At 42.3% G+C, this 26222-nt stretch overlaps 1 protein-coding gene across 2 annotated transcripts in view; it reads left to right on the top strand.

Annotated features, from left to right (window-relative positions):
* Positions 1-26222, top strand: part of LOC133612741 (uncharacterized) — a 98691-nt gene that overhangs the window by 27694 nt on the left and 44775 nt on the right. Inside the window, exons 2-7 of one of the 2 annotated variants that reach the window (XM_061970412.2) lie at positions 12863-12955; positions 13023-13148; positions 15738-16047; positions 22773-23255; positions 23332-23367; positions 26192-26222. The exon at positions 26192-26222 is cut by the window's right edge and continues 22 nt beyond it. In XM_061970412.2, coding sequence (XP_061826396.2) covers positions 12879-12955; positions 13023-13148; positions 15738-16047; positions 22773-23255; positions 23332-23367; positions 26192-26222 — 1063 coding nt within the window. In that variant the 5' untranslated portion in view covers positions 12863-12878. Of the gene's footprint in view, positions 1-12862; positions 12956-13022; positions 13149-15737; positions 16048-22772; positions 23256-23331; positions 23374-26191 lie in introns of both variants that reach the window. The other variant, XM_072913893.1, reaches the window with a different exon arrangement.

Genomic DNA, 26222 nt, shown 5'->3' with positions numbered 1-26222 from the left:
CACTAAAATATATATTCATATATTACATATAGACTATTATTTGTGCACTAAAATATATATTCATATATTACATATAGACTATTATTTGTGCACTAAAATATATATTCATATATTACATATAGACTATTATTTGTGCACTAAAATATATATTCATATATTACATATGGACTATTATTTCTGCACTAAAGTATATATTCATATATTACATATAGACTATTATTTGTGCACTAAAATATATATTCATATATTACATATAGACCTTTTGTGCACTAAAATATATATTCATATATTACATATAGACTATTATTTGTGCACTAAAATATATATTCATATATTACATATAGACTATTATTTGTGCACTAAAATATATATTCATATATTCCAAATAGGCTATTATTTGTGCACTAAAATATATATTCATATATTACATATATACTATTATTTGTGCACTAAAATATATATTCATATATTACATATAGACTATTATTTTTGCACTAAAATATATATTCATATATTACTTATAGACTATTATTTGTGCACTTAAATATATATTCATATATTACATATAGGCTATTAATTGTGCACTAAAATATATATTCATATATTACATATGGACTATTATTTGTGCACTAAAATATATATTCATATATTACATATAGACAATTATTTGTGCACTAAAATATATATTCATATATTACATATGGACTATTATTTGTGCACTAAAATATATATTCATATATTACATATAGACTATTATTTGTGCACTAAAATATATATTCATATATTACATATAGACTATTATTTGTGCACTAAAATATATATTCATATATTACATATAGACTATTATTTGATTGTTTTGCCCTCAAGTGACACAGATCAGATTTAGTTTGTCAGTCCAAACACTCCAAAGTGCTTCAAATCTGATCTTTTGCCATCAAATCAACTTTTCACTTTATGGAAGTGTGCATGCAAGTGACGTCGAGGCCACATTGGGCCCACATTGGGGCCACATTGAAGCCACATTGGGGCCACATTGGGGCCACATTGGGGCCTGTGTGTGTTTACACTGGAGTCTTATAAAAAAAAAACACATTTTACTTGCAGTGTAAACAGAAAAATTAGTTCTGAAAAAAATCCACGTAGTAAAAATAGTCTGTGGTCTCAAATCTGATGCCAAAAGATGACATTTGAAGCAATTTGGAGCGTTTAGACTGGCAACAAAAACCCAGATCTGTGTCACTTGAGGAAAAAAATAAATATTTGCAGATATTACTAATCGATCAACGCTGATTGTTGCGAGCGTGGATCCAAGCGTCATGTGCAGACAACTTTGAGGGAGTCTTCCTCTCGAGTGAGGACTTGGAATGTTAGAAATCCAGAGCGGAGCCGAGCCATGCTGGACCCTGGCCAACACAAGCAGCAAAGGATCACGGCGCTGACAAGTCTGAGAACTGTTAGGTGGCTCACTTCCTGTCTGCGACAGTACAATATGACAAACACATCAGCACTGACTTACTTTCAACTCTTGCAGCATTTTATTGTCGAGTAGACATGCAGGAACACCACTGATGTTCAATCAGACCTCCTTCACATCTCTGGGAACCTTTAAGTGGAAGTATCCCATTTGGAATGGCATCTAATCCAAGAGGTGAAAGGTTGACAAAAACATGTTTTTATCAAGCGAATGTAAGACGACACTGGATGTAGGACAATGCCTTCTTTTGGAAAAATAGTTTATGAGTCAAAATCAAACAGATACCAATGAAATAACTGCAGTAAACAAACAACAATAACAATAATAATAATAGATTTTATTGGTAAAAAAAAATCACTTTACATTGAGTAACAACCTCAAAGTGCTACAGTGTATTAAAAAAAATAAAAATAAAAAGATAATAAAAAATACAAATAAAATCTAGAACAGCCAAATAGCTAAAATTAGTATGCATATATCTAAAAAAAGGCTTTTTTTTAAAAAAAAGAATGATTTTTAAGCCTTTTTTAAAAGCATCCACAGTCTGTGGTGCCCTCAGGTGGTCAGGGAGAGTGTTCCACAGACTGGGAGCGGCGGAGCAGAAAGCCCGGTCTCCCATTGTTCGTAGCTTTGTCCTCGGAGGTTGGAGGAGGTTAGCCTGTCGTGTGGTGTGGAGGATTTGGGGGTGAGTAGTTCTTTGAGGTAGAGGGGGGGCATTTCCATGGAGGCACTGGTGGGTTAGTAGGGAGACTTTGAATTCAAACCTGAGTGGAACACATACTTGCCAACCTTGAGACCTCCGATTTCGGGAGGTGGGGGGTGGGGGGCGTGGTTGGAGGCGTGGTTAAGATATATATATAAGAAATACTTGACTTTCAGTGAATTCTAGCTATATATTTTTTTGTATTACATATATATATATATATATATATATATATATATATATATATATATATATATATATATATATATATATATATATATATATATATATATAAATAAAAAAAATACTTGAATTTCAGTGTTCATTTATTTACACATATACACACACATAACACACATCTACTCATTGTTGAGTTAAGGGTTGAATTGTCCATCCTTGTTCTATTCTCTGTCACTATTTCAGAACACACACATTATACAAATATACATTATAAAATCAATAAGAAAACGGGAGCTCTAATTTGGGAGTCTGAATTAGGATCAGAAGTTCCTATATAAACATTGCGCACTCACGTCGTCTTTTTGTATTGATTACTGCAGCTGTGCACTGGATTCATTCACAAATACAAACTACAACTCACAAACACTTTAGAGTTAGGCTCCACCATCAGAATGTGTACTTAAACTTATAAAGATCACATGGATATTATTCAGTGAGTTGATTCACCAAAACTAACCTGTTATACAGGAGGAAAAAGCACACAGGACGTTTCAATTGTTCACAGACTGGTCGCGCTCATCAGAATGACAAGACACTTCCGGTCTGCAGGTGATAGCATTCAATTGGGAAGAAACGCCCTACTGCCCCCTACTGACCAATGTGAATACTGATAAATGTGTAATGACAGCTCCAAAAACGAATTCAAACCACAAAATAAAATAAATAAATCAACACAAAAATGTGACACATTATGGGCGGGTCACATATGCATGTACAGTAGATGGCAGTATTGTCCTGTTTAAAAGTGTCACAACATTGCTGTTTACAGCAGACGAACTGCTTTACGGTAGACGAAAACTTGACTGCTGTTGTTGTGTGTTGTTGCCGCGCTGGGAGGACGTTAATGAAACTGCCGTACAATAAACCCACATAAGAAACCAAGAACTCGCCCTCCATCATTAGCTGTTTATATTGTGGGAAAGCGGACGTGTGAACAGGCTGTCAACACGTCACTCGGGTCCGCATGGAGCTGGAGGGGGCGTGGCCTCCAGCTCCGCCTGAATTTCGGGAGATTTTCGGGAGAAAATTTGTCCCAGGAGGTTTTCGGGAGAGGTGCTGAATTTCGGGAGTCTCACGGAAAATCCGGGAGGGTTGGCAAGTATGATGGAACAGGAAGCCAGTGAAGAGATTTGAGGGTTGGTGTGATATATATACAATATATATATTGATAACACATCAAATGTCTTAGCTGTTCCACATTTTATTGAAAAATCCTCACCAATGTTGTAAAGTTAGCAGTTTTTTCTCCACCTTTGTTGTTTGCTAACTTGCTAAAAGCCTTTAAGGCACTTTTTTTTTTTTTTTTTTACGTGTGTGTGTGTGTGTGTGTGTGTGTGTGTGTGTGTGTGTGTGTGTGTGTGTGTGTGTGTGTGTGTGTGTGTGTGTGTGTGTGTGTGTGTGTGTGTGTGTGGCAAGCTACACTACAAGCTACAGGACAAAAGCAGCTAGCTACATCAAAGCTACATTGAACAACATTTCTATCTATGGGCCACATGTATAATATCAATGTTCATGTAAGTGTACAAATATTACCAGTGACGTGCGGTGAGGTTGATGGCTGGTGAGGCACTGACTTCATCACAGTCAGATTTACAAACATATGAACCCTAAAGAGTATCTTATTCACCATTTGATTGGCAGCAGTTAACGGGTTATGTTTAAAAGCTCATACCAGCATTCTTCCCTGCTTGGCACTCAGCATCAAGGCTTGGAATTGGGGGTTAAATCACCAACAATTATTCCCGGGCGCGGTGCCGCTGCTGCCCACTGCTCCCCTCACACCCCAGGGGGTGATCAAGGGGATGGGTCAAATGCAGAGGACAAATTTCGCCACACCTAGTGTGTGTGTGACAATCATTGGTACTTTAACTCATTGGCGTTGTTAGGTCTATTTTAGGGGGGCTCAAGCCCCCCTAAAATATTCTTAAGCCCCCCTAAATAATTTGGTGTTTTTTTTTTACAAATAAATGCCGACATGTTCATTATAAAGTGGCCCAAATATGAGTTTAAATAAATAATCATATAACTTGTTATTATTCACTCAGTTTCCCCCCACTTCGTAGCATAAGGTAGAGAGCCCCTTTTGTGCGTCGGTATCCAATCCATTCCACTTGTTCATATAGAAAATGCCCACATCACTCAAATTCCAGCCCGCATTTTCTCTGCGACCTTGCTTGCGGTCCTGCAGGTGTACGAAGCACATTATCTTCCTTTACAATGAGTGAAGCTGCACAAAACCTTGTGTGTGCAATTGTAAATCATTTATTTTTTAAGTTTTGTGTTTCTTGTAGAATCTATATAAAGTAATATACATAAGCCTATTGTTAAAATAATGAAAAAAAACATCATTAAATATATTTGTTTTATTGTATTGTTACATTAATAGCTGTTTTATTATTATAGGATGGCTTGTTAAACATTTAATAGGATTTTCAGAGGGAGGAAAAACCAAGACATTTAATATAAAATGTAAAATGAATAAATACACAAAAAGAAAAAGAAAATATATGGTTAAAAGCCATCGTCCCGGGGAGCATTTCATTTCGTCCCGTGCATTTAAAAAAAAATAAAAAAAATAACAATGAATAATTTCTAAGTCTTTGTTAGCCGTTTGTGAAGTTTTGTGCTCGTGCGTAACATTCGCTCGCATCCTGTGCATCTCCTGGGGGCAAAGCCCCCCCTGTCCTTAAAAGCTAGTGACGCCCCTGCTTTAACTTAACTTTAACTTTACACATACAAACTGAAGCACACAAAAAAGCACATTTAATTAAAAAAACGTTATTATGGGCTTACCTTTACGTATAAGTGCGGGTACAGTGGTGTTCGGTGTGGAGGAGTTGTGAATGAATGAAATATGAAATCCGTGCTGCAGTCTGCAGGTGTACCTAATGTAGTGTCCTTGCAGTCGTTCACGGCTCCTCCTACGCGAGCAATGTTGTTTTTGCACTTTTTGGCTTCTTGTTAAGTGACTTTTTTTGGGTGGATTCGGTCTTGCACGTGGAGGGTTTGGGTGTGGGCTTTGGTTGGTGTGGCGCTCTCGTCAAGGGGTGCAGTCTGTGGCGAAGGTGCCTTAACCAGCACCAGGAGGCGGGGTTACGCGAGCCTCAGCCAGTGCGTCTTCGCAGCAGTTTTATGATCGCTCAGCACAAGAAATACTTTACACACATACAGTTGTTGACAAAATACACTGTACATTATATACCTCAGCTAACTAAACTATGGAAATGTATAATATAATTCATATAGCAATACGGTCTCACTGCACAGCAGGCCAGCAGTTAGCAGATTCCGTCCATGTTGAGGCACTGAGTGACGTGCCTCAACTGGCTGCTGTTCACCGCACCGTCTCTTCTCAGTATTTGAACGGCAAATGTAAAAATTCAGCGATTTTGAATAAAAATAATCTAAAACTGGTGAAGTTAAATGGAAAATAACTTTATAGTATAATCACTGGATACATATAACAATTTAATTTTTTTTTTTTCTTTTTACATTTTTTTCTTTCCATGATGGCAGGTGAGGCCCCGCCTCACCTGCCTCTAGTGACCGCACGTCACTGAATATTACTATCAACTATCTGTCATTTACCTCTAGGGGTCACTCTATGTATTTATTGAGTTTGCCTTTTCTTTGGCCCACCCCTATAATGTTATTCATGTTGTCTACCTCCAGTACAAAAAACAGCATATGTTGACAAAGAAAGAAAGACTTGTGTGTAGTTTGGGAAGAGTTGCTAATGGTTACGTGCAGTGAAACTTTTCACTTAATGTGTGTTCCTACATTTGTGTTCCGAGAGACTCACGAATTTCAATGCCCCTTCCGAAAAATCTCCCGGGGCAACCATTATCCCCGAATTTCTCCCGATTTCCATCCGGACAACATTATTGGGGGCGTGCCTTAAAGGCACTGCCTTCAACGTCCTCTACAACCTCTACAAACAGCGTGCCGGCCCAGTCACATAATTTTTGCGGCTTTTACACACATACAAGTGAATGCCCTGCATACTTGGTCAACAGCCATTAGAGATGCGCGGATAGGCAATTATTTCATCCGCAACCGCATCAGAAAGTCGTCAACCATCCGCCATCCACCCGATGTAACATTTGATCAGAACCGCACCCGCCCGCACCCGCCCGTTGTTATATATCTAATATCGACGATGCAAGGCATTAGTGAGGTTATAAAGCTTTTGCCTGTTAAAGAAAGGAGACTGATCCAATGCAGCACAGACATTCGCGTGCCACGCTGTCACGACCCAGACGCACACCAGTGCGCAATCATATGGGAGCCGCGCGTGGAGGTGCGATGTCCCGGGTATGGGCCCGACGCTCCAGCGCCATCCATTTTCAGGGCTAGTTGATTCGGCAGGTGGGTTGTTACACACTCCTTAGCGGGTTCCGACTTCCATGGCCACCGTCCTGCTGTCTATATCAACCAGGGCGAGCCCCACCCCTTTCGTGAGCGCACTGCGCGCGGAGTGACCCCTGTTACGCGCCCCCGGCAACAGGGGTGGTGGGCAGGTAAGCTGCGCGGGCCTCGGTCCCGGACCCCGGCCAGGCGTCCCTTCTCCGCTCCGTAAAAGTGTCCATCTCTTTTTTTTTTCTTCTTCTGTTGTGGCATATGCTGCAGGTGCCTGCTCGTTTTTCGTATGTGGGTAACAACATTTAACTATGTATATATATTTCCGAATTGGTTTAACTGCCACCCGCCTGAATCTATTTAAAATCTAATTTTTTTTATTTCAACCGCCCGACCCGACCCGACCCGACCCGACCCGCGGATAAAATCTAATTTTTTTTAATTTCATCCGCCCGATCCGCGGATAATCCGCGGACTCCGCGGTTGTGCCCGCAAACCGCGCATCTCTAACAGCCATACAGGTCACACTGAGGGTGGCCGTATAAACAAGTTTAACACTGTTACAAATATGCGCCACACTGTGAACCCACACCAAACAAGAATAGACAAACACGTTTCGGGAGAACATCCGCACCGTAACACAACATAAACACAACAGAGCAAATACCCAGAAGCCCTTGCAGCACTAACTCTTCCGGGACACTACAATATACACCACCAAAACCCGCCCCTCTAGCCCCGCCCCCGACCACCAAGTTAATTTTGATATTTACCTCAGAAGGCTGCAAATAGAAAAGAGGCATTCATTTTTTTATTTAAATTGTATTTAAGATAGATAGATAGATAGATAGATAGTACTTTATTGATTCCTTCAGGAGAGTTCCCCCAGGAAAATTAAAAATTTGGTATATTGGTATATTTGGTATATTTGGTATATTTGGTATATTTGGTCAATGGTATGTTAAATGGTATATTTAATATGCCATTGATGTTTTTTCATTTGTTTTTTGAAAGTTGATTTTGCACTAATAAGTTATATAAGCGTTGCTTGTTCCATATTCAGTGTTAAAGCAAATAAATGTAGCAAACTGAGCAATAATTAACATTTTATTCACGCACTTTCTCTTGCTACTTCAAGGCTTGAATGTTTGATTCATTCATTATTTTATTTTTAAATTTATTATTAGCCTGTGGAAAAAGTTTATTTTGATATTTACCTCAGAAGGCTGCAAATAGAAAACAGGCAATCAATTTTTATTTAAATTTTATTTTATATTTTTTAATTATTATTATTATTATTATTTGAAACTCGATTTTGCATGTCACTATAAAGTTATATAAGCCTTGCTTGTTCAATATTCAATGCAAAACTTGTTTGGGTCCCTATTAAAAGGTTCATTTGTTCAACCTTGGCCCGCGGCTTTGTTCAGTTTTACATTTTGGCCCACTCTGTATTTGAGTTTGACACCCCTGGTCTTAGATGAAGAGAGCACTTATGATTGTGCTTTACAGAGTCAACAACTAAGGCATTGTTTTCTCTAAATGTGTCTAAATATGGCCAAGGACACGCATTATTGTGGCTTTCATCTTCATCACTAAAGGAACAATCTCATTTGTTTTTGAGTGGTCAGCTTGAAGCGTCCCTCTGTCTCGGACTCCCTCCTGGTCATGCGACATGAGTGTCTGTTATGATTGGATGAACCGCCTTATCTTGCCGCTGATTGGCCAGTTTCACCCTAACCTTAGCCAATTGTGACTCATCATAGGAACACCAGGCAATCATCCTGGATGTTCTATTTTCGACCTTCTCCATATTGTTTTGGCCTGGAGTCACACTCCATGTTCTCTCTTTGGAGCTTTCATGTTAGCTACCTCGCTACATTTGTCTAAAAGTAGCTAAGCTACCACCCAGCTACTGGAAAATGCCAACCTAAGACTGAGGGATGGTAGATGTTTATTGTTCTGCATTTATAGGACGAAATGAGAGTGGTGTGTGGATGTTGCCAGTAAGTGAAAGGACCATAGATGTAAGGAGAGAGGATGAGGGAGGAGGAGAAAGGAGGCGAGGGGGAGTCAGAGTCTGAAGGATCAGCTTTTGCCTTTTGTGGTAGTTGAAGTTGTTGAAAGCAGCGGCAGGAATGTTCCAGAAGGTCTGAGATGTGAAGCAGGCTCAGGCTGAATGATAAACGAAGAGAGGACCACGACGGTACTTGACCATTTTCATCTTCAATCATCTTGTCCTGGCTTCATATACATCTTCTTCTGTCAATGCATGAAGTAATATTCTTATGTGGGTTTATTGTTAGGCAGTTTCATTAACGTCCTCCCAGCGCGGTAACAACACACAACAACAGCAGTCAAGTTTTCGTCTACCGTAAAGCAGTTCGTCTGCCGTAAACAGCAATGTTGTGACACTTTTAAACAAGACAATACTGCCATCTATTGTACATGCATATGTGACCCACCCATAATGTGTCACATTTTTGTGTCGATTTATTTATTTTATTGTGTGCTTTGAATTCGTTTTTGGAGCTGTCATTACACATTTATCAGTATTCACATTGGTCAGTAGGGGGCAGTAGGGCGTTTCTTCCCAATTGAATGCTATCACCTGCAGACCGGAAGTGTCTTGTCATTCTGATGAGAGCGACCAGTCTGTGAACAATTGAAACGTCCTGTGTGCTTTTTCCTCCTGTATAACAGGTTAGTTTTGGTGAATCAACTCACTGAATAATATCCATGTGATCTTTATAAGTTTAAGTACACATTCTGATGGTGGAGCCTAACTCTAAAGTGTTTGTGAGTTGTAGTTTGTATTTGTGAATGAACCCAGTGCACAGCTGCAGTAATCAATACAAAAAGGCGACGTGAGTACGCAATGTTTATATAGGAACTTCTGATCCTAATTCAGACTCCCAAATTAGAGCTCCCGTTTTCTTATTGATTTTATAATGTATATTTGTATAATGTGTGTGTTCTGAAAAAGTGACAGAGATTAGAACAAGGATGGACAATTCAACCCTTAACTCAACAATGAGTAGATGAGTGTTATGTGTGTGTATATGTGTAAATAAATGAACACTGAAATTCAAGTATTTATTTTATTTATTTATATATATATATGTAATAATATATATATATATATATATATATATATATATATATATATATATATATATATATATATATATATATAGCTAGAATTCACTGAAAGTCAAGTATTTCTTATATATATATATATATATATATATATATATCTTAACCACGCCCCCAACCACGCCCCCACCCAGTATGCCCTACACAGTGGAGTTTTACGAGCCTTACTCTTGGTAGGTTTCAAAGACAGCTTTTGTCTTCTTGTCAGGAACTCAATGTAATACAAAGTTTTTGTGATAACTTAGAAACAATTATTCTAACAGAATCGGAGGCAAGTTTCCAAACGTCGCACAAAATCGCCAATCACTCTTTGGCCGGGCCCATTTTTCCTGAACTTCCGAACCCTTCCTGACTAAGCATGGTTGACACGAAACAATTCAACCCTTAACTCAACAATGAGTAGATGAGTGTTATGTGTGTGTATATGTGTAAATAAATGAACACTGAAATTCAAGTATTTCTTTCATTTATTTATATATATATGTAATAATATATATATATATATATATATATATATATATATATATATATATATATATATATATATATATATATATATATATATATATATGTCTTAATAAGGTTATCCAAAAAATTGTGCTCGATACCGTAGTAGAGCGCAATATATGTATGTGTGGGGAAAAAAATCACAAGACTATTTCATCTCTACAGGCCTGTTTCATGAGGGGTTCCCTCAATCATCAGGAGATTTTAATGGAAGCATTCACATACCATGGTATATATATATATATATATATATATATATATATATATATATATATATATATATATATATATATATATATATATATATATATATATATATATATATATAAATAAAAGAAATACTTGAATTTCAGTGTTCATTTATTTACACATATACACACACACATAACACTCATCTACTCATTGTTGAGTTAAGGGTTGAATTGTCCATCCTTGTTCTATTCTCTGTCACTATCTTTCTAACCATGCTGAACACCCTCTCTGATGATGCATTGCTGTGTGGCACGCACAAAAGTGCTTTCATCAAATGCACTAGATGGCAGTATTGTCCTGTTTAAGAGTGTCACAACATTGCTGTTTACGGCAGACGGACTGCTTTACTGTAGACGTTCTTTATATTGTGGGAAAGCGGACTCAGGTCCGCATGAATTTCGGGAGATTTTCGGGAGAAAATTTGTCCCGGGAGGTTTTCGGGAGAGGCGCTGAATTTCGGGAGTCTCCCGGAAAATCCGGGAGGGTTTGGCAAGTATGCCAAAGATAGGTGTGCCAAGCTTGTGGTATCGTGTTAAAAAAAGACCTGAGGCTGCAATTGCTGAATACTTGTGTACATGGGATTTTAGTCATAATAAATGAGCAAAATAAAAAAAATTCAAAATCACATTTTGGAATAAGGCTGTCACATAATATGTAGAGAAAAGTACTTTCTTGGTGCTCTGTGTGATTCCATGGATGTTTGCGTCTCACATGCAGACTAGAGATGCGCGGATAGGCAATTATTTCATCCGCAACCGCATCACAAAAGTCGTCAACCATCCGCATCCACCCGAACTAACATTTAATCAAAACCGCACCCGCCCGCACCCGCCCGTTGTTATATATCTAATATAGACGATGCAAGGCATTAGTGAGGTTATAAAGCTTTTGCCTGTTAAAGAAAGGAGACTGATCCAATGCAGCAGAGACATTCAATGCGTGCCATGCTGTCACGGCCCAGACGCACACCAGTGCGCAATCATCTGGGAGCCGCGCTGAGCGCACCTCCAAGCGTGTGGAGGTGCGATGTCCCTCGCACCCGCGGCGGCTCCACCCGGGCTCGCGCCCGAGGCTTCAGCGCGCACCGCGGCGGCCATCCTACTCGTCGCGGCCTAGCCTTCGCGGCTCTCGCTGCCGGCGACGGCCGGGTATGGGCCCGACGCTCCAGCGCCATCCATTTTCAGGGCTAGTTGATTCGGCAGGTGGGTTGTTACACACTCCTTAGCGGGTTCCGACTTCCATGGCCACCGTCCTGCTGTCTATATCAACCAACACCTTTTCTGGGGTCTGATGAGCGTCGGCATCGGGCGCCTTAATCCGGCGTTCGGTTCATCCCGCAGCGCCAGTTCTGCTTACCAAAAGTGGCCCACTCGGCTCACCAGGGTGAGCCCCACCCTTTCGTGAGTGCACTGCGCGCGGAGTGACCCCTGTTACGCGCCCTCGGCAACGGGGGTGGCGGGCAGGTAAGCTGCGCGGGCGGAGCGCGGACTGACCCATGTTACCAGCCCCCGGCCACGGGGGTGGCGGGCAGGTAAGCTGCTTACCTGCTGCGCGTGACGCCGGCCGCGGCAAAGGCGGACGAGGCGAGGTGTCGGTGCGGTGGGCGCGGTGGTGACCCTGGACGTGCGTCGGGCCCTTCTCGCGGATCACCTCAGCTACGGCTCCCGGTGGGGCCCTCTCGGGGGAAGGGGCCTCGGTCCCGGACCCCAGGCGTAAAAGTGTCCATCTCTTTTTTTTTTGTTCTTCTGTTGTGGCATATGCTGCAGGTGCCTGCTCGTTTTTCGTATGTGGGTAACAACATTTAACTATGTATATATATTTCCGAATTGGTTTAACTGCCACCCGCCTGAATCTATTTAAAATCTAATTTTTTTTTATTTCAACCGCCCGACCCGACCCCCGGATAAAATCTAATTTTTTTTTATTTCAACCGCCCGACCCGCGGATAATCCGCGGACTCCGCGGTTGTGTCCGCAAACCGCGCATCTCTAATGCAGACACTAATTGTTGCGACGTCATGCATGCTGTCAGTGCAGGTTTTGGAATTCAGCGTTGCAAAAAAGCCAAAGAAAAAGCAAAAACAGGCACCTTCCAATGAACATCAGGTCTTACACTATGCTCACCTATAAACTGCACAATTCCCGACTAAATTCTACTTTGGTGTCTGGCAGAGAGAACCTTTGGGGCATGATGGACGAGGACTTTGAGAACCGCATGGAGCTGAGGAGGCAGAGGAGGGAGCAGATGCGCCTGGACTCTGAGAAGTGAGCGACGCTGCAGTCACTACAAACACTCCAGCACGACACATAATACTCCCTTGCAACTTCCTAGGATGGCTTGCACCAACGAGGACGACGAAGAGGCCGCCCGGGAGCAAAGACGACGTGCCAGGGAGGAGAGGAAGAAGATGAGAGAAGTGGAAGATTCCGGAAGCAGCGAAGTGCTGGACACCAACAAGTAAGAAACATCACTTCTAAAGTTGAAGACCGATCCTTACAGCATACTTGCCAACCTTGAGACCTCCGATTTCGGGAGGTGGGGGGAGAGGGGGAGGGGTGGGTGTGGTCGGGGGGGACGGGGGCGTGGTTGGAGGCGTGGTTGGGGGCGTGGCTAAACGGGGAGGAGTATATTTACAGCTAGAATTCACCAAGTCAAGTATTTCATATATACAGGTAAAAGCCAGTGAATTAGAATATTTTGAAAAACTTGATTTATTTCAGTAATTGCATTCAAAAGGTGTAACTTGTACATTATATTTATTCATTGCACACAGACTGATGCATTCAAATGTTTATTTCATTTAATTTTGATGATTTGAAGTGGCAACAAATGAAAATCCAAAATTCCGTGTGTCACAAAATTAGAATATTACTTAAGGCTAATACAAAAAAGGGATTTTTAGAAATGTTGGCCAACTGAAAAGTATGAAAATGAAAAATATGAGCATGTACAATACTCAATACTTGGTTGGAGCTCCTTTTGCCTCAATTACTGCGTTAATGCGGCGTGGCATGGAGTCGACGAGTTTCTGGCACTGCTCAGGTGTTATGAGAGCCCAGGTTGCTCTGATAGTGGCCTTCAACTCTTCTGCGTTTTTGGGTCTGGCATTCTGCATCTTCCTTTTCACAATACCCCACAGATTTTCTATGGGGCTAAGGTCAGGGGAGTTGGCGGGCCAATTTAGAACAGAAATACCATGGTCCGTAAACCAGGCACGGGTAGATTTTGCGCTGTGTGCAGGCGCCAAGTCCTGTTGGAACTTGAAATCTCCATCTCCATAGAGCAGGTCAGCAGCAGGAAGCATGAAGTGCTCTAAAACTTGCTGGTAGACGGCTGCGTTGACCCTGGATCTCAGGAAACAGAGTGGACCGACACCAGCAGATGACATGGCACCCCAAACCATCACCCAACCATGCAAATTTTGCATTTCCTTTGGAAATCGAGGTCCCAGAGTCTGGAGGAAGACAGGAGAGGCACAGGATCCACGTTGCCTGAAGTCTAGTGTAAAGTTTCCACCATCAGTGATGGTTTGGGGTGCCATGTCATCTGCTGGTGTCGGTCCACTCTGTTTCCTGAGATCCAGGGTCAACACAGCCGTCTACCAGCAAGTTTTAGAGCACTTCATGCTTCCTGCTGCTGACCTGCTCTATGGAGATGGAGATTTCAAGTTCCAACAGGACTTGGCGCCTGCACACAGCGCAAAATCTACCCGTGCCTGGTTTACGGACCATGGTATTTCTGTTCTAAATTGGCCCGCCAACTCCCCTGACCTTAGCCCCATAGAAAATCTGTGGGGTATTGTGAAAAGGAAGATGCAGAATGCCAGACCCAAAAACGCAGAAGAGTTGAAGGCCACTATCAGAGCAACCTGGGCTCTCATAACACCTGAGCAGTGCCAGAAACTCATCGACTCCATGCCACGCCGCATTAACGCAGTAATTGAGGCAAAAGGAGCTCCAACCAAGTATTGAGTATTGTACATGCTCATATTTTTCATTTTCATACTTTTCAGTTGGCCAACATTTCTAAAAATCCCTTTTTTGTATTAGCCTTAAGTAATATTCTAATTTTGTGACACACGGAATTTTGGATTTTCATTTGTTGCCACTTCAAATCATCAAAATTAAATGAAATAAACATTTGAATGCATCAGTCTGTGTGCAATGAATAAATATAATGTACAAGTTACACCTTTTGAATGCAATTACTGAAATAAATCAAGTTTTTCAAAATATTCTAATTTACTGGCTTTTACCTGTATATATAGATAATATATATATATATATATATATATATATATATATATATATATATATATATATATATATATATATATATATATAAGAAATACTTGACGTTCAGTGAATTCTATATATATATATATATATATATATATATATATATATATATATATATATATATATATATATATATATATATATATATAATAAATACTTGAATTTCAGTGTTCATTTATTTACACATATACACACACATAACACTCATCTACTCATTGTTGAGTTAAGGGTTGAATTGTCCATCCTTGTTCTATTCTCTGTCACTATTTTTCAAACCATGCTGAACACCCTCTCTGATGATGCATTGCTGTGTGGCACGCACAAAAGTGCTTTCATCAAATGCACTAGATGGCAGTATTGTCCTGTTTAAGAGTGTCACAACATTCCTGTTTACGGCAGACGAACTGCTTTACGGTAGACGAAAAACGTGACTGCTGTTGTTGTGTGTTGTTGCCGCGCTGGGAGGACGTTAATGAAACTGCCTAACAATAAACCCACATAAGAAACCAAGAACTCGCCCTCCATCATTCTACAGTTATAACGTGATTGGGCAGGTATGCTGTTTAAATTGTGGGTTAATACTCAAATAAAATATTTGTTATTATGGGCCTGAGTTCGCCTGAATTTCGGGAGATTTTCGGGAGAAAATTTGTCCCGGGAGGTTTTCGGGAGAGGCGCTGAATTTCGGGAGTCTCCCGGAAAATCCGGGAGGGTTGGCAAGTATGTCTTACAGCGTGATGCCTTGCAGCATCAACTTGGCCGACGACGACCAGGCTCTGCTGGAGCGCCTGGCCAAGAGGGAGGAGCGCCGGCAGAAGAGGACGCAGGAGGCCATCGAGAGACAGAAGGAGTTGGACCCCGGTTTTGGTGCCGCCAACGGCATGGACCACTCGGTCCAGGAGGAGCAGGAGACATCGGTCCAGGTGGAGCGGGAGACATCGGTCCAGGTGGAGCGGGAGACATCGGTCCAGGAGGAGCGGGAGACATCGGTCCAGGAGGGCGTGACTGAAGCCAACTCTTGGAATGCGGAAGAAGACTCAAAGAATGAAGAAGTGAAGGTGAGAGGAACACACGCCTCGATCATGTGCTTCTGCCAGTGGTCAGGGCCAGCAAGACCTCCTCTGCTGGCCTAATATAAGCAGAAATCATCATCATAATTAAAGATAATTGACTTTCCCCAAGTGGAGGAGTTCAAGTACCTCGGAGTCTTGCTCACGAGTGGGGGAAGAGTGGATCGTGAGATCGACAGGCGGATCGGTGCGGCGTCTTCAGTAATGCGGACGCTGTATCGATCCGTTGTGGTGAAGAAGGAGCTGAGCCGGAAGGCAAAGCTCTCAATTTACCGGTCGATCTACGTTCCCATCCTCACCTATGGTCATGAGTTTTGGGTTATGACCGAAAGGTTTCGGGGACGAAAACGCGAAGAGTAGGCTAATTGCCTGGTGCACTCCTGGGTGTTGGTTTCATCTAACCAAATGTTGTTTTTTGTTGTACAAATTGTAAGATTCAGGAGGAACAGTGTGGTTTTCGTCCTGGTCGTGGAGCTATGGACCAGCTCTATACTCTCGGCAGGGTCCTTGAGGGTGCATGGGAGTTTGCCCAACCAGTCTACATGTGCTTTGTGGACTTGGAGAAGGCTTTCGGCCGTGTACCCCGGGAAGTCCTGTGGGGAGTGCTCAGAGAGTATGGGGTAATGGACTGTCTGATTGTGGCGGTCCGCTCCCTGTACGATCAGTGTCAGAGTTTGGTTCGCATTGCCGGCAGTAGGTCGGACACGTTTCCAGTGAGGGTTGTACTCCGCCAAGGCTGCCCTTTGTCACCCATTCTGTTCATAACATTTATGGACAGAATTTCTAGGTGCAGTCAAGGCGTTGAGGGGATCTGGTTAGGTGGCTGTTTGCAGATGATGTGGTCCTGATGGCTTCATCTGGCCAGGATCTTCAGCTCTTACTGGATCGGTTCGCAGCCGAGTGTGAAGTGACTGGGATGGGAATCAGCACCTCCAAGTCCGAGTCCATGGTTCTCGCCCGGAAAAGGGTGGAGTGCCATCTCCGGGTTGGGGAGGAGATCTTGCCCCAAGTGGAGGAGTTCAAGTACCTCGGAGTCTTGTTCACGAGTGAGGGAAGAGTGGATCGGTGCGGCGTCTTCAGTAATGCGGACGCTGTATCGATCCGTTGTGGTGAAGAAGGAGCTGAGCCGGAAGGCAAAGCTCTCAATTTACCGGTCGATCTACGTTTCCATCCTCACCTATGGTCATGAGTTTTGGGTTATGACCGAAAGGTTTCGGGGACGAAAACGCCAAGAGTAGGCTAATTGCCTGGTGCACTCCTGGGTGTTGGTTTCATCTAACCAAATGTTATTTTTTGTTGTACAAATTGTAAGATTCAGGAGGAATAGTGTGGTTTTCGTCCTGGTCGTGGAACTGTGGACCAGCTCTATACTCTCGGCAGGGTCCTTGAGGGTGCATGGGAGTTTGCCCAACCAGTCTACATGTGCTTTGTGGACTTGGAGAAGGCTTTCGGCCGTGTACCCCGGGAAGTCCTGTGGGGAGTGCTCAGAGAGTATGGGGTAATGGACTGTCTGATTGTGGCGGTCCGCTCCCTGTACGATCAGTGTCAGAGTTTGGTTCGCATTGCCGGCAGTAGGTCGGACACGTTTCCAGTGAGGGTTGGACTCCGCCAAGGCTGCCCTTTGTCACCCATTCTGTTCATAACATTTATGGACAGAATTTCTAGGCGCAGTCAAGGCGTTCAGGGGATCTGGTTTGGTGGCTGTTTGCAGATGATGTGGTCCTGATGGCTTCATCTGGCCAGGATCTTCAGCTCTTACTGGATCGGTTCGCAGCCGAGTGTGAAGTGACGGGAATCAGCACCTCCAAGTCCGAGTCCATGGTTCTCGCCTGGAAAAGGGTGGAGTGCCATCTCCTGGTTGGGGAGGAGATCTTGCCCCAAGTGGAGGAGTTCAAGTACCTCGGAGTCTTGTTCACGAGTGAGGGAAGAGTGGATCGGTGCGGCGTCTTCAGTAATGCGGACGCTGTATCGATCCGTTGTGGTGAAGAAGGAGCTGAGCCGGAAGGCAAAGCTCTCAATTTACCGGTCGATCTACGTTCCCATCCTCACCTATGGTCATGAGCTTTGGGTTATGACCGAAAGGACAAGATCACGGGTACAAGCGGCCCAAGTGAGTTTCCTCCGCCGGATGGCGGGGCTCTCCCTTAGAGATAGGGTGAGAAGCTCTGTCATCCGGGGGGAGCTCAAAGTAAAGCCGCTGCTCCTCCACATGGAGAGGAGCCAGATGAGGTGGTTCGGGCATCTGCTCAGGATGCCACCCGAACGCCTCCCTAGGGAGGTGTTTGGGGCACGTCCGACTGGCAGGAGGCCAAGGGGAAGACCCAGGACACGTTGGGAAGACTATGTCTCCCGGCTGGCCTGGGAACGCCTTTACGTTCATATTTCGCTGTTTGTTGCATTTTTGTTGTGTTCCGCTTGATTGTAAAATATGCGGATGGAGAGGGGGTGTGACGTTCATATGTTGTCAATATTCAGTGTTTTATCCTTCATAGTTAATATTGTAAATTACACATTCTTTATTTTCATGTACATTCTGGGTGTCTCATTCAGTAAAACATTTTTTTAATTCCATTCCGTTTTTTCAGGCTAACGTTTTTAGTATTCAATCAGACTTTATTGTGAGGTTTTGCATTAGTGTTCCTAAAAATAGATATAACGGCGCCCAGACAGATTTTTTTCTCTAAATTGTGCCCCCGAGGCAAAATAATTCGAATGGGTGCTACAAATTTGTGAGTTCAAATATTTTATTTCTCCATTTTTTTAACGTTTATTATGTTTTTTTGCAATTTTAATTTTGACAGTACAACATTAAGATATGTTTTAATTGCCGATGCGGGTGTGTTGATTTTTAAATGCGCCAGAAAATAACCCGTTTTGTACACTGTTGATGTGCTTCAGTGGTCCAGTAGTGTGTAAAAGTGTTTCTGTATAGTATTTCTCCAGCAATGGTCATGTGGTGACAACAATGATGGTATTCTGAGAGGTCATCATTGACGTCATCACTGGAGGAGGCCTAGGTGGGAAACGCACGGCCCCGCCACTGGGTTCTGCAGCCAATCAGGCGACGACGGTCCTAATAATTGATGGAGACTTTCTTTCCACAAGAGTGTTTTTTTTTCACCAAGCCCCACCTCTGAAAACATCCAAGTGCCACCTGATGACCAATATTACAGTACAGTAGCGCACTAGGCCTAAGTATCCATTAAACACAAGGCAGAGTTGTGTATTTCATACTTTTAGTAACATTGCACACAGTTTGAACAGTCACACTGGGTTTGAATATAGGGAATGAACGAAGTGATTCTTTGACTGCATGTACGAGTGGTACACGCACCACACTGCTTGTTAGAATAATTGTTTCTAAATTATCACAACAACTTTATATTTGTTCCTGACAAGAAGACCAGAGCTGTCTTTGAAACCTACCAAGAGTAAGGCTCGTAAAACTGGGGGTGGGGGGGGGGGGGAGCAAGATGAAGGTGTTCCTGTTTTCTCTCATGTATGGTAATCAACAGAAATATATTGTTCTAATCCAAGGACTTCAAAGCGGAGAGAACCAAGGATCTGCCCAATTTCCAGACGACCTCTTTTTGAAGTATTTTACGAACTCCATCCATCCATCCATCCATCTTCTTTTGCTTATCCGAGGTCGGGTCGCGGGGGAAGCAGCCTAAGCAGAGAAGCCCAGACTTTCCTCTCCCCAGCCACTTCGTCCAGCTCCTCCCGGGGGATCCCGAGGCGTTCCCAGGCCAGCCGGGAGAGATAGTCTTCCCAGCGTGTCCTGGGTCTTCCCCGTGGCCTCCTACCGGTTGGACGTGCCCTAAACACCTCCCTAGGGAGGCGTTCGGGTGGCATCCTGACCAGATGCCCGAACCACCTCATCTGGCTCCTCTCGATGTGGAGGAGCAGCGGCTTTACTTTGAGCTCCCCCCGGATGACAGAGCTTCTCACCCTATCTCTAAGGGAGAGCCCCGCCACCCGGCGGAGGAAACTCATTTGGGCCGCTTGTACCCATGATCTTGTCCTTTCGGTCATAACCCAAAGCTCATGACCATAGGTGAGGATGGGAACGTAGATCGACCGGTAAATTGAGAGCTTTGCCTTCCGGCTCAGCTCCTTCTTCACCACAACGGATCGATGCAGTGTCCGCATTACTGAAGACGCCGCACCGATCCGCCTGTCGATCTCACGATCCACTCTTCCCCCACTCGTGAACAAGACTCCGAGGTACTTGAACTCCTCCACTTGGGGCAGGGTCTCCTCCCCAACCCGGAGATGGCACTCCACCCTTTTCCGGGCGAGAACCATGGACTGGGACTTGGAGGTGCTGATTCTCATCCCAGTCGCTTCACACTCGGCTGCGAACCGATCCAGCGAGAGCTGAAGATCCTGGCCAGATGAAGCCATCAGGACCACATCATCCGCAAAAAGCAGAGACCTAATCCTGCAGCCACCAAACCAGATCCCCTCAACGCCTTGACTGCACCTAGAAATTCTGTCCATAAAAGTTCAGAACAGAATGGGTGACAAAGGGCAGCCTTGGCGGAGTCCAACCCTCACTGGAAACGTGTCCGACTTATTGCCGGCAATGCGGACCAAGCTCTGACACTGATCATATAGGGAGCGGACTGCCACAATCAGACAGTCCGATACCCCATACTCTCTGAGCACTCCCCACAGGACCTCCCGAGGGACACGGTCGAATGCCTTCTCCAAGTCCACAAAACACATGTAGACTGGTTGGGCAAACTCCCATGCACCCTCAAGGACCCTGCCGAGAGTATAGAGCTGGTCCACAGTTCCACGACCAGGACGAAAACCACACTGTTCCTCTTGGATTTTACGAATTTTACGGACTCTTTTTTTAACTATTTTACGACCTCTTCTTTTGAACTATTCTGTAACCAAAGGCAACGCAGTTTACGACCCACTTCCCTCTGGAAGTGGAAGCGGTGGTCAGGTGGTCGGAGAAAGTCAAATAAAGAAGGAGTGCAATCTTTTGGCAGAACGTGCAAGAGTACAGTGTTTCCTCAATTGAGTCCAAATTGAATTATGTCTCTGTTTAAATCTTTGTCTCTTCATCCATCCATCCATCTTCTTCCGCTTATCCGAGGTCGGGTCGCGGGGGCAGCAGCCTAAGCAGGGAAGCCCAGACTTTCCTCTCCCCAGCCACTTCGTCCAGCTCCTCCTGGGGGATCCCGAGGCGTTCCCAGGCCAGCCGGGAGACATAGTCTTCCCAATGTGTCCTGGGTCTTCCCCGTGGCCTCCTACCGGTTGGACGTGCCCTAAACACCTCCCTAGGGAGGCGTTCGGGTGGCATCCTGACCAGATGCCCGAACCACCTCATCTGGCTCCTCTCGATGTGGAGGAGCAGCGGCTTTACTTTGAGCTCCTCCCGGATGACAGAGCTTCTCACCCTATCTCTAAGGGAGAGACCCGCCACCCGGCGGAGGAAACTCATTTGGGCCGCTTGTACCCGTGATCTTGTCCTTTCGGTCATAACCCAAAGCTCATGACCATAGGTGAGGATGGGAACGTAGATCGACCGGTAAATTGAGAGCTTTGCCTTCCGGCTCAGCTCCTTCTTCACCACAACGGATCGATGCAGCGTCCGCATTACTGAAGATGCCGCACCGATCCGCCTGTCGATCTCACGATCCACTCTTCCCCCACTCGTGAACAAGACTCCGAGGTACTTGAACTCCTCCACTTGGGGCAGGGTCTCCTCCCCAACCCGGAGATGGCACTCCACCCTTTTCCGGGCGAGAACCATGGACTGGGACTTGGAGGTGCTGATTCTCATCCCAGTCGCTTCACACTCGGCTGCGAACCGATCCAGCGAGAGCTGAAGATCCTGGCCAGATGAAGCCATCAGGACCACATCATCCGCAAAAAGCAGAGACCTAATCCTGCAGCCACCAAACCAGATCCCCTCAACGCCTTGACTGCGCCTAGAAATTCTGTCCATAAAAGTTATGAACAGAATGGGTGACAAAGGGCAGCCTTGGCGGAGTCCAACCCTCACTGGAAATGTGTCCGACTTATTGCCGGCAATGCGGACCAAGCTCTGACACTGATCATACAGGGAGCGGACTGCCACAATCAGACAGTCCGATACCCCGTACTCTCTGAGCACTCCCCACAGGACCTCCCGAGGGACACGGTCGAATGCCTTCTCCAAGTCCACAAAGCACATGTAGACTGGTTGGGCAAACTCCCATGCACCCTCAAGGACCCTGCCGAGAGTATAGAGCTGGTCCACAGTTCCACGACCAGGACGAAAACCACACTGTTCCTCTTGGATTTTACGAATTTTACGGACTCTTTTTTTAACTATTTTACGACCTCTTCTTTTGAACTATTCTGTAACCAAAGGCAACGCAGTTTACGACCCACTTCCCCTGGAAGTGGAAGCGGTGGTCAGGGGGTCGGAGAAAGTCAAATAAAGAAGGAGTGCAATCTTTTGGCAGAGCGTGCAAGAGTACAGTGTCTCCTCAATTGAGTCCCAATTGAATTCTGTCTCTGTTTAATTCTTTGCCTCTTGTCTTGTTTAATAGATGTCAGGTTGGAATTTTGCATTTAAATCCAGAACTTTTTATGAAAATGTTCATGTTTTCTTTCTCTCTTGACAGGAATCTGCTGAGGTTTCAGTTCAGGAACAAGGTTGGACGTCCGGTTCTCCTGTCAACTAACTGAACTTGTCTTTGTCACAGGACCACAGCAAGGAGGAAGAGGAGCGACAGCAGAGAGAGATGGAAGAAAAACAGAGGATGGAGGAGGAAGAGAGGTGGCAAAAAGAGGAGGATAGGAAGAAGAGAGAGGAGGATGAAAAACAACAAAGGGAAAGGTTGAAGGAAGAAAGGCTGCAAAGGGAAATGGAAGACAGGAGGAGAGAAGAGGAAGAAGAAGAGAAGCAGGCGCTGGAGGAGAGACGCAGGAAAGAGGAGGAAGAGGAAGAAGAACGAAAGAAGAAGACGATGGAGGAGAGACTCAGAGCAGAAGAGGCGGAAAAAGGCAAAAGAGAGCTGGAAGCAAAGAAGCGAAAAGAGGAGGAAAAGCATCAGAAAGAATTGGAGAAGAAGAAGAAAAAGGAGGAGGAGGAAAAGCAGAAGAGAGAGCTGGACGAGAAGAAGAAAAAGGAAGAGGATGAAAAGCGCAAAAAAAGAGCGACGGAGGACAAGAAGAAGAAAGATGAGGTTTATTTTCTTTCAAACTGCATTCTTTCTTCTTCTTCTTCGATGGTCTTTGATTGTGTTTGTTTCCTTTCTGCAGGAGGAGAAGAAGAAGAGATCAGTCCTGAAAGAAAAGGTGAAGTGAATTATATTTATATAGCGCTTTTCTCTAGTGACTCAAAGCGCTTTTACATAGTGAAGCCCAATATCTAAGTTACATTTAAAGCAGTGTGGGTGGCACTGGGTGTCTTGCCCAAGGACACAACGGCAGTGACTAGGATGGCGGAAGCGGGGATCGAACCCGGAACCCTCAAGTTGCTGGCACGGCAAGATAACGTTCTTTGCAATAGTTCCTTGAAATGTTTCCATGACATACCAATACTTTGGTACCGCTACCGACATGTATTTTAATACTATTCAATACTTTTCTAAATGAAGGGGACCGCAAAAAATGTCATTATTGTCTTTATCGTAACAAAACCTACATGAAACATATGTTTATTATTGTCATTTAGCCCTTAAATAAAATAGTGAACTTGTCTTTTAGTAGTAAGTAAACAAACAAAGACTCCTAATTAGTCTATGCAGTAACATATTGTGTTACTATTATTTTGTACACATTATGAGGGACAAACTGTAAAAAAAGGATTATTAATCCACTTGTTCATTTACTGTTAATATCTGCTTATTTTCTGTTTGAACATGTTCTATCTACACTTCTGTTAAAATGTAATAATCACTTATTCTTCTCTTCTTTGATACTTTACATTAGTTTTGCATGATACCACACATTTAGGTGTGGATCCGATACCAAGTAGTTACAGGATCATACAATAAAATATAATACCTAATAAACCAATAATAACATGGTTAAGAAATACTGATGTAGAGGGTAGGTGTCGCGCTGTTTTCTGTTTTAGCATGTTCAATCTACACTTCTGTTCAAATGTAATAATCACTTATTCTTCTCTTCTTTGATAATCTACATTAGTTTTGGATGATACCACACATTTAGGTATCGATCCGATACCAAGTAGCTACAGGATCATACATTGGTTATATTCAAAGTCCTCATTTGTCCAGGGACATATTTACTGACTTTATAAACATAATATGAATTTAAGAAAAAGAAAAAAGATTTTGTGATGTTAAAAAAATATGGATGTAATCATAGTAGTATCGACTCGATAGTCTAATGAACTTGGTATCATTACAGTGGATGTCAGGTGTAGATCCACCCATGGCGTTTGTTTACATTGTGACGCCGGTGAGCTATTGTATCCTCCTACGGTGTGTAGTGAAGCACGTTTAGCTATTCCTCGTCCTCCAGTGATAATGCTACTTGTAAGAAACGTACTTGGATGTTAGCTGCATGTCTTAAAGCAGCTCTTCCTGAGGGTGTTTCAGTGTTATAACTTCACCTTTATCTTTACTTTTTACACCAAAAATGCATCCATTCTCTCTTTTCTGTCTACTCACTGTGTCTGCTTGTAAGTACTCTGTGTGTGTGTGCGCTGCCCAACATGCTCCTCTGCTCGTAAAACCAGCAATGTCACAACGTGACGACGATGCGTCGTCATGCCCGGTAAAAAGGTAAAAAAAAAATTTCAAGGTAAAAATTTTTTTTTCAAGGTTAAAAATGATTTTCAAGGTAAAAAAAAAATTCAAGGTAAAAATTTTTTTTCAAGGTTAAAAATGATTTTCAAGGTAAAAAAAATTTTTAAGGTAAAAAAAAATTTTTCAAGGTAAAATTTTTTTTCAAGGTTAAAAATGATTTTCAAGGTTAAAAATGATTTTCAAGGTAAAAAATGATTTTCAAGGTAAAAAAAAAAATTTCAAGGTAAAACATTTTTTTCAAGGTTAAAAATGATTTTCAAGGTAAAAAATGATTTTCAAGGTAAAACATTTTTTTAAGGTAAAAAATGATTTTCAAGGTAAAAAAAATGTTTCAAGGTAAAAAAAATTTTCAAGGTTAAAAATGATTTTTAAGGTAAAAAATGATTTTCAAGGTAAAAAAAAAATTCAAGGTAAAAAATTGTTTTCAAGGTTAAAAATGATTTTCAAGGTAAAAAATGATTTTCAAGGTAAAAAAAGATTTTAAGGTAAAAAAAATGTTTCAAGGTCAAATTTTTTTTCAAGGTTAAAAATGATTTTCAAGGTAAAAGAAAAATTCAAGGTAAAAAATTTTTTTCAAGGTTAAAAATGATTTTCAAGGTAAAAAAATTTTTTAAGGTAAAAAAATTTTTCAAGGTAAATTTTTTTTTCAAGGTTAAAAATGATTTTCAAGGTTAAAAATGATTTTCAAGGTAAAAAATGATTTTCAAGGTAAAAAAAAAAAATTCAAGGTAAAACATTTTTTTCAAGGTTAAAAATGATTTTCAAGGTAGAAAATGATTTTCAAGGTAAAAAAAATTTTTAAGGTCAAAAAATTTTTTCAAGGTAAATTTTTTTTTCAAGGTTAAAAATGATTTTCAAAAAAAAAAAGAAAAGATTTTCAAGGTAAAAAATGATTTTCAAGGTAAAAAAAATGTTTCAAGGTAAAAAAAAATTTCAAGGTTAAAAATGATTTTTAAGGTAAAAAAGGGAATAAGCGGTAGAAAATGGATGGATGGAAATGATTTTCAAGGTAAAAAAAAAAATTCAAGGTAAAAAATTGTTTTCAAGGTTAAAAATGATTTTCAAGGTAAAAAAAATGATTTTCAAGGTAAAACAAAATTTTAAGGTAAAAAAAATTTTTCAAGGTAAAATTTTTTTTCAAGGTTAAAAATGATTTTCAAGGTAAAAAATTATTTTCAAGGTAAAAAATTATTTTCAAGGTAAAAAAAATGCACATTGGGGCCACATTGGGGCCAGATGGTTAGCAGAGTATTGGGATTCAAGATCTGTAGCGAAGCCCAAAGGAGTGTGAAAAGTGAAAGAAGATGACAACTTACCGATCAAGTTTCCTTTTCTTCCATCAGAACGAGGCAGCCCTCGCTGAGAACAAAGTGA

The sequence above is a fragment of the Nerophis lumbriciformis genome, linkage group LG10 (genome assembly GCF_033978685.3).
Source record: "Nerophis lumbriciformis linkage group LG10, RoL_Nlum_v2.1, whole genome shotgun sequence".
Taxonomy (NCBI): Eukaryota; Metazoa; Chordata; class Actinopteri; order Syngnathiformes; family Syngnathidae; genus Nerophis; species Nerophis lumbriciformis.
The sequence above is the reverse complement of the archived record's forward strand: the minus strand, read 5'-3'. Positions and strand labels throughout refer to the sequence as shown.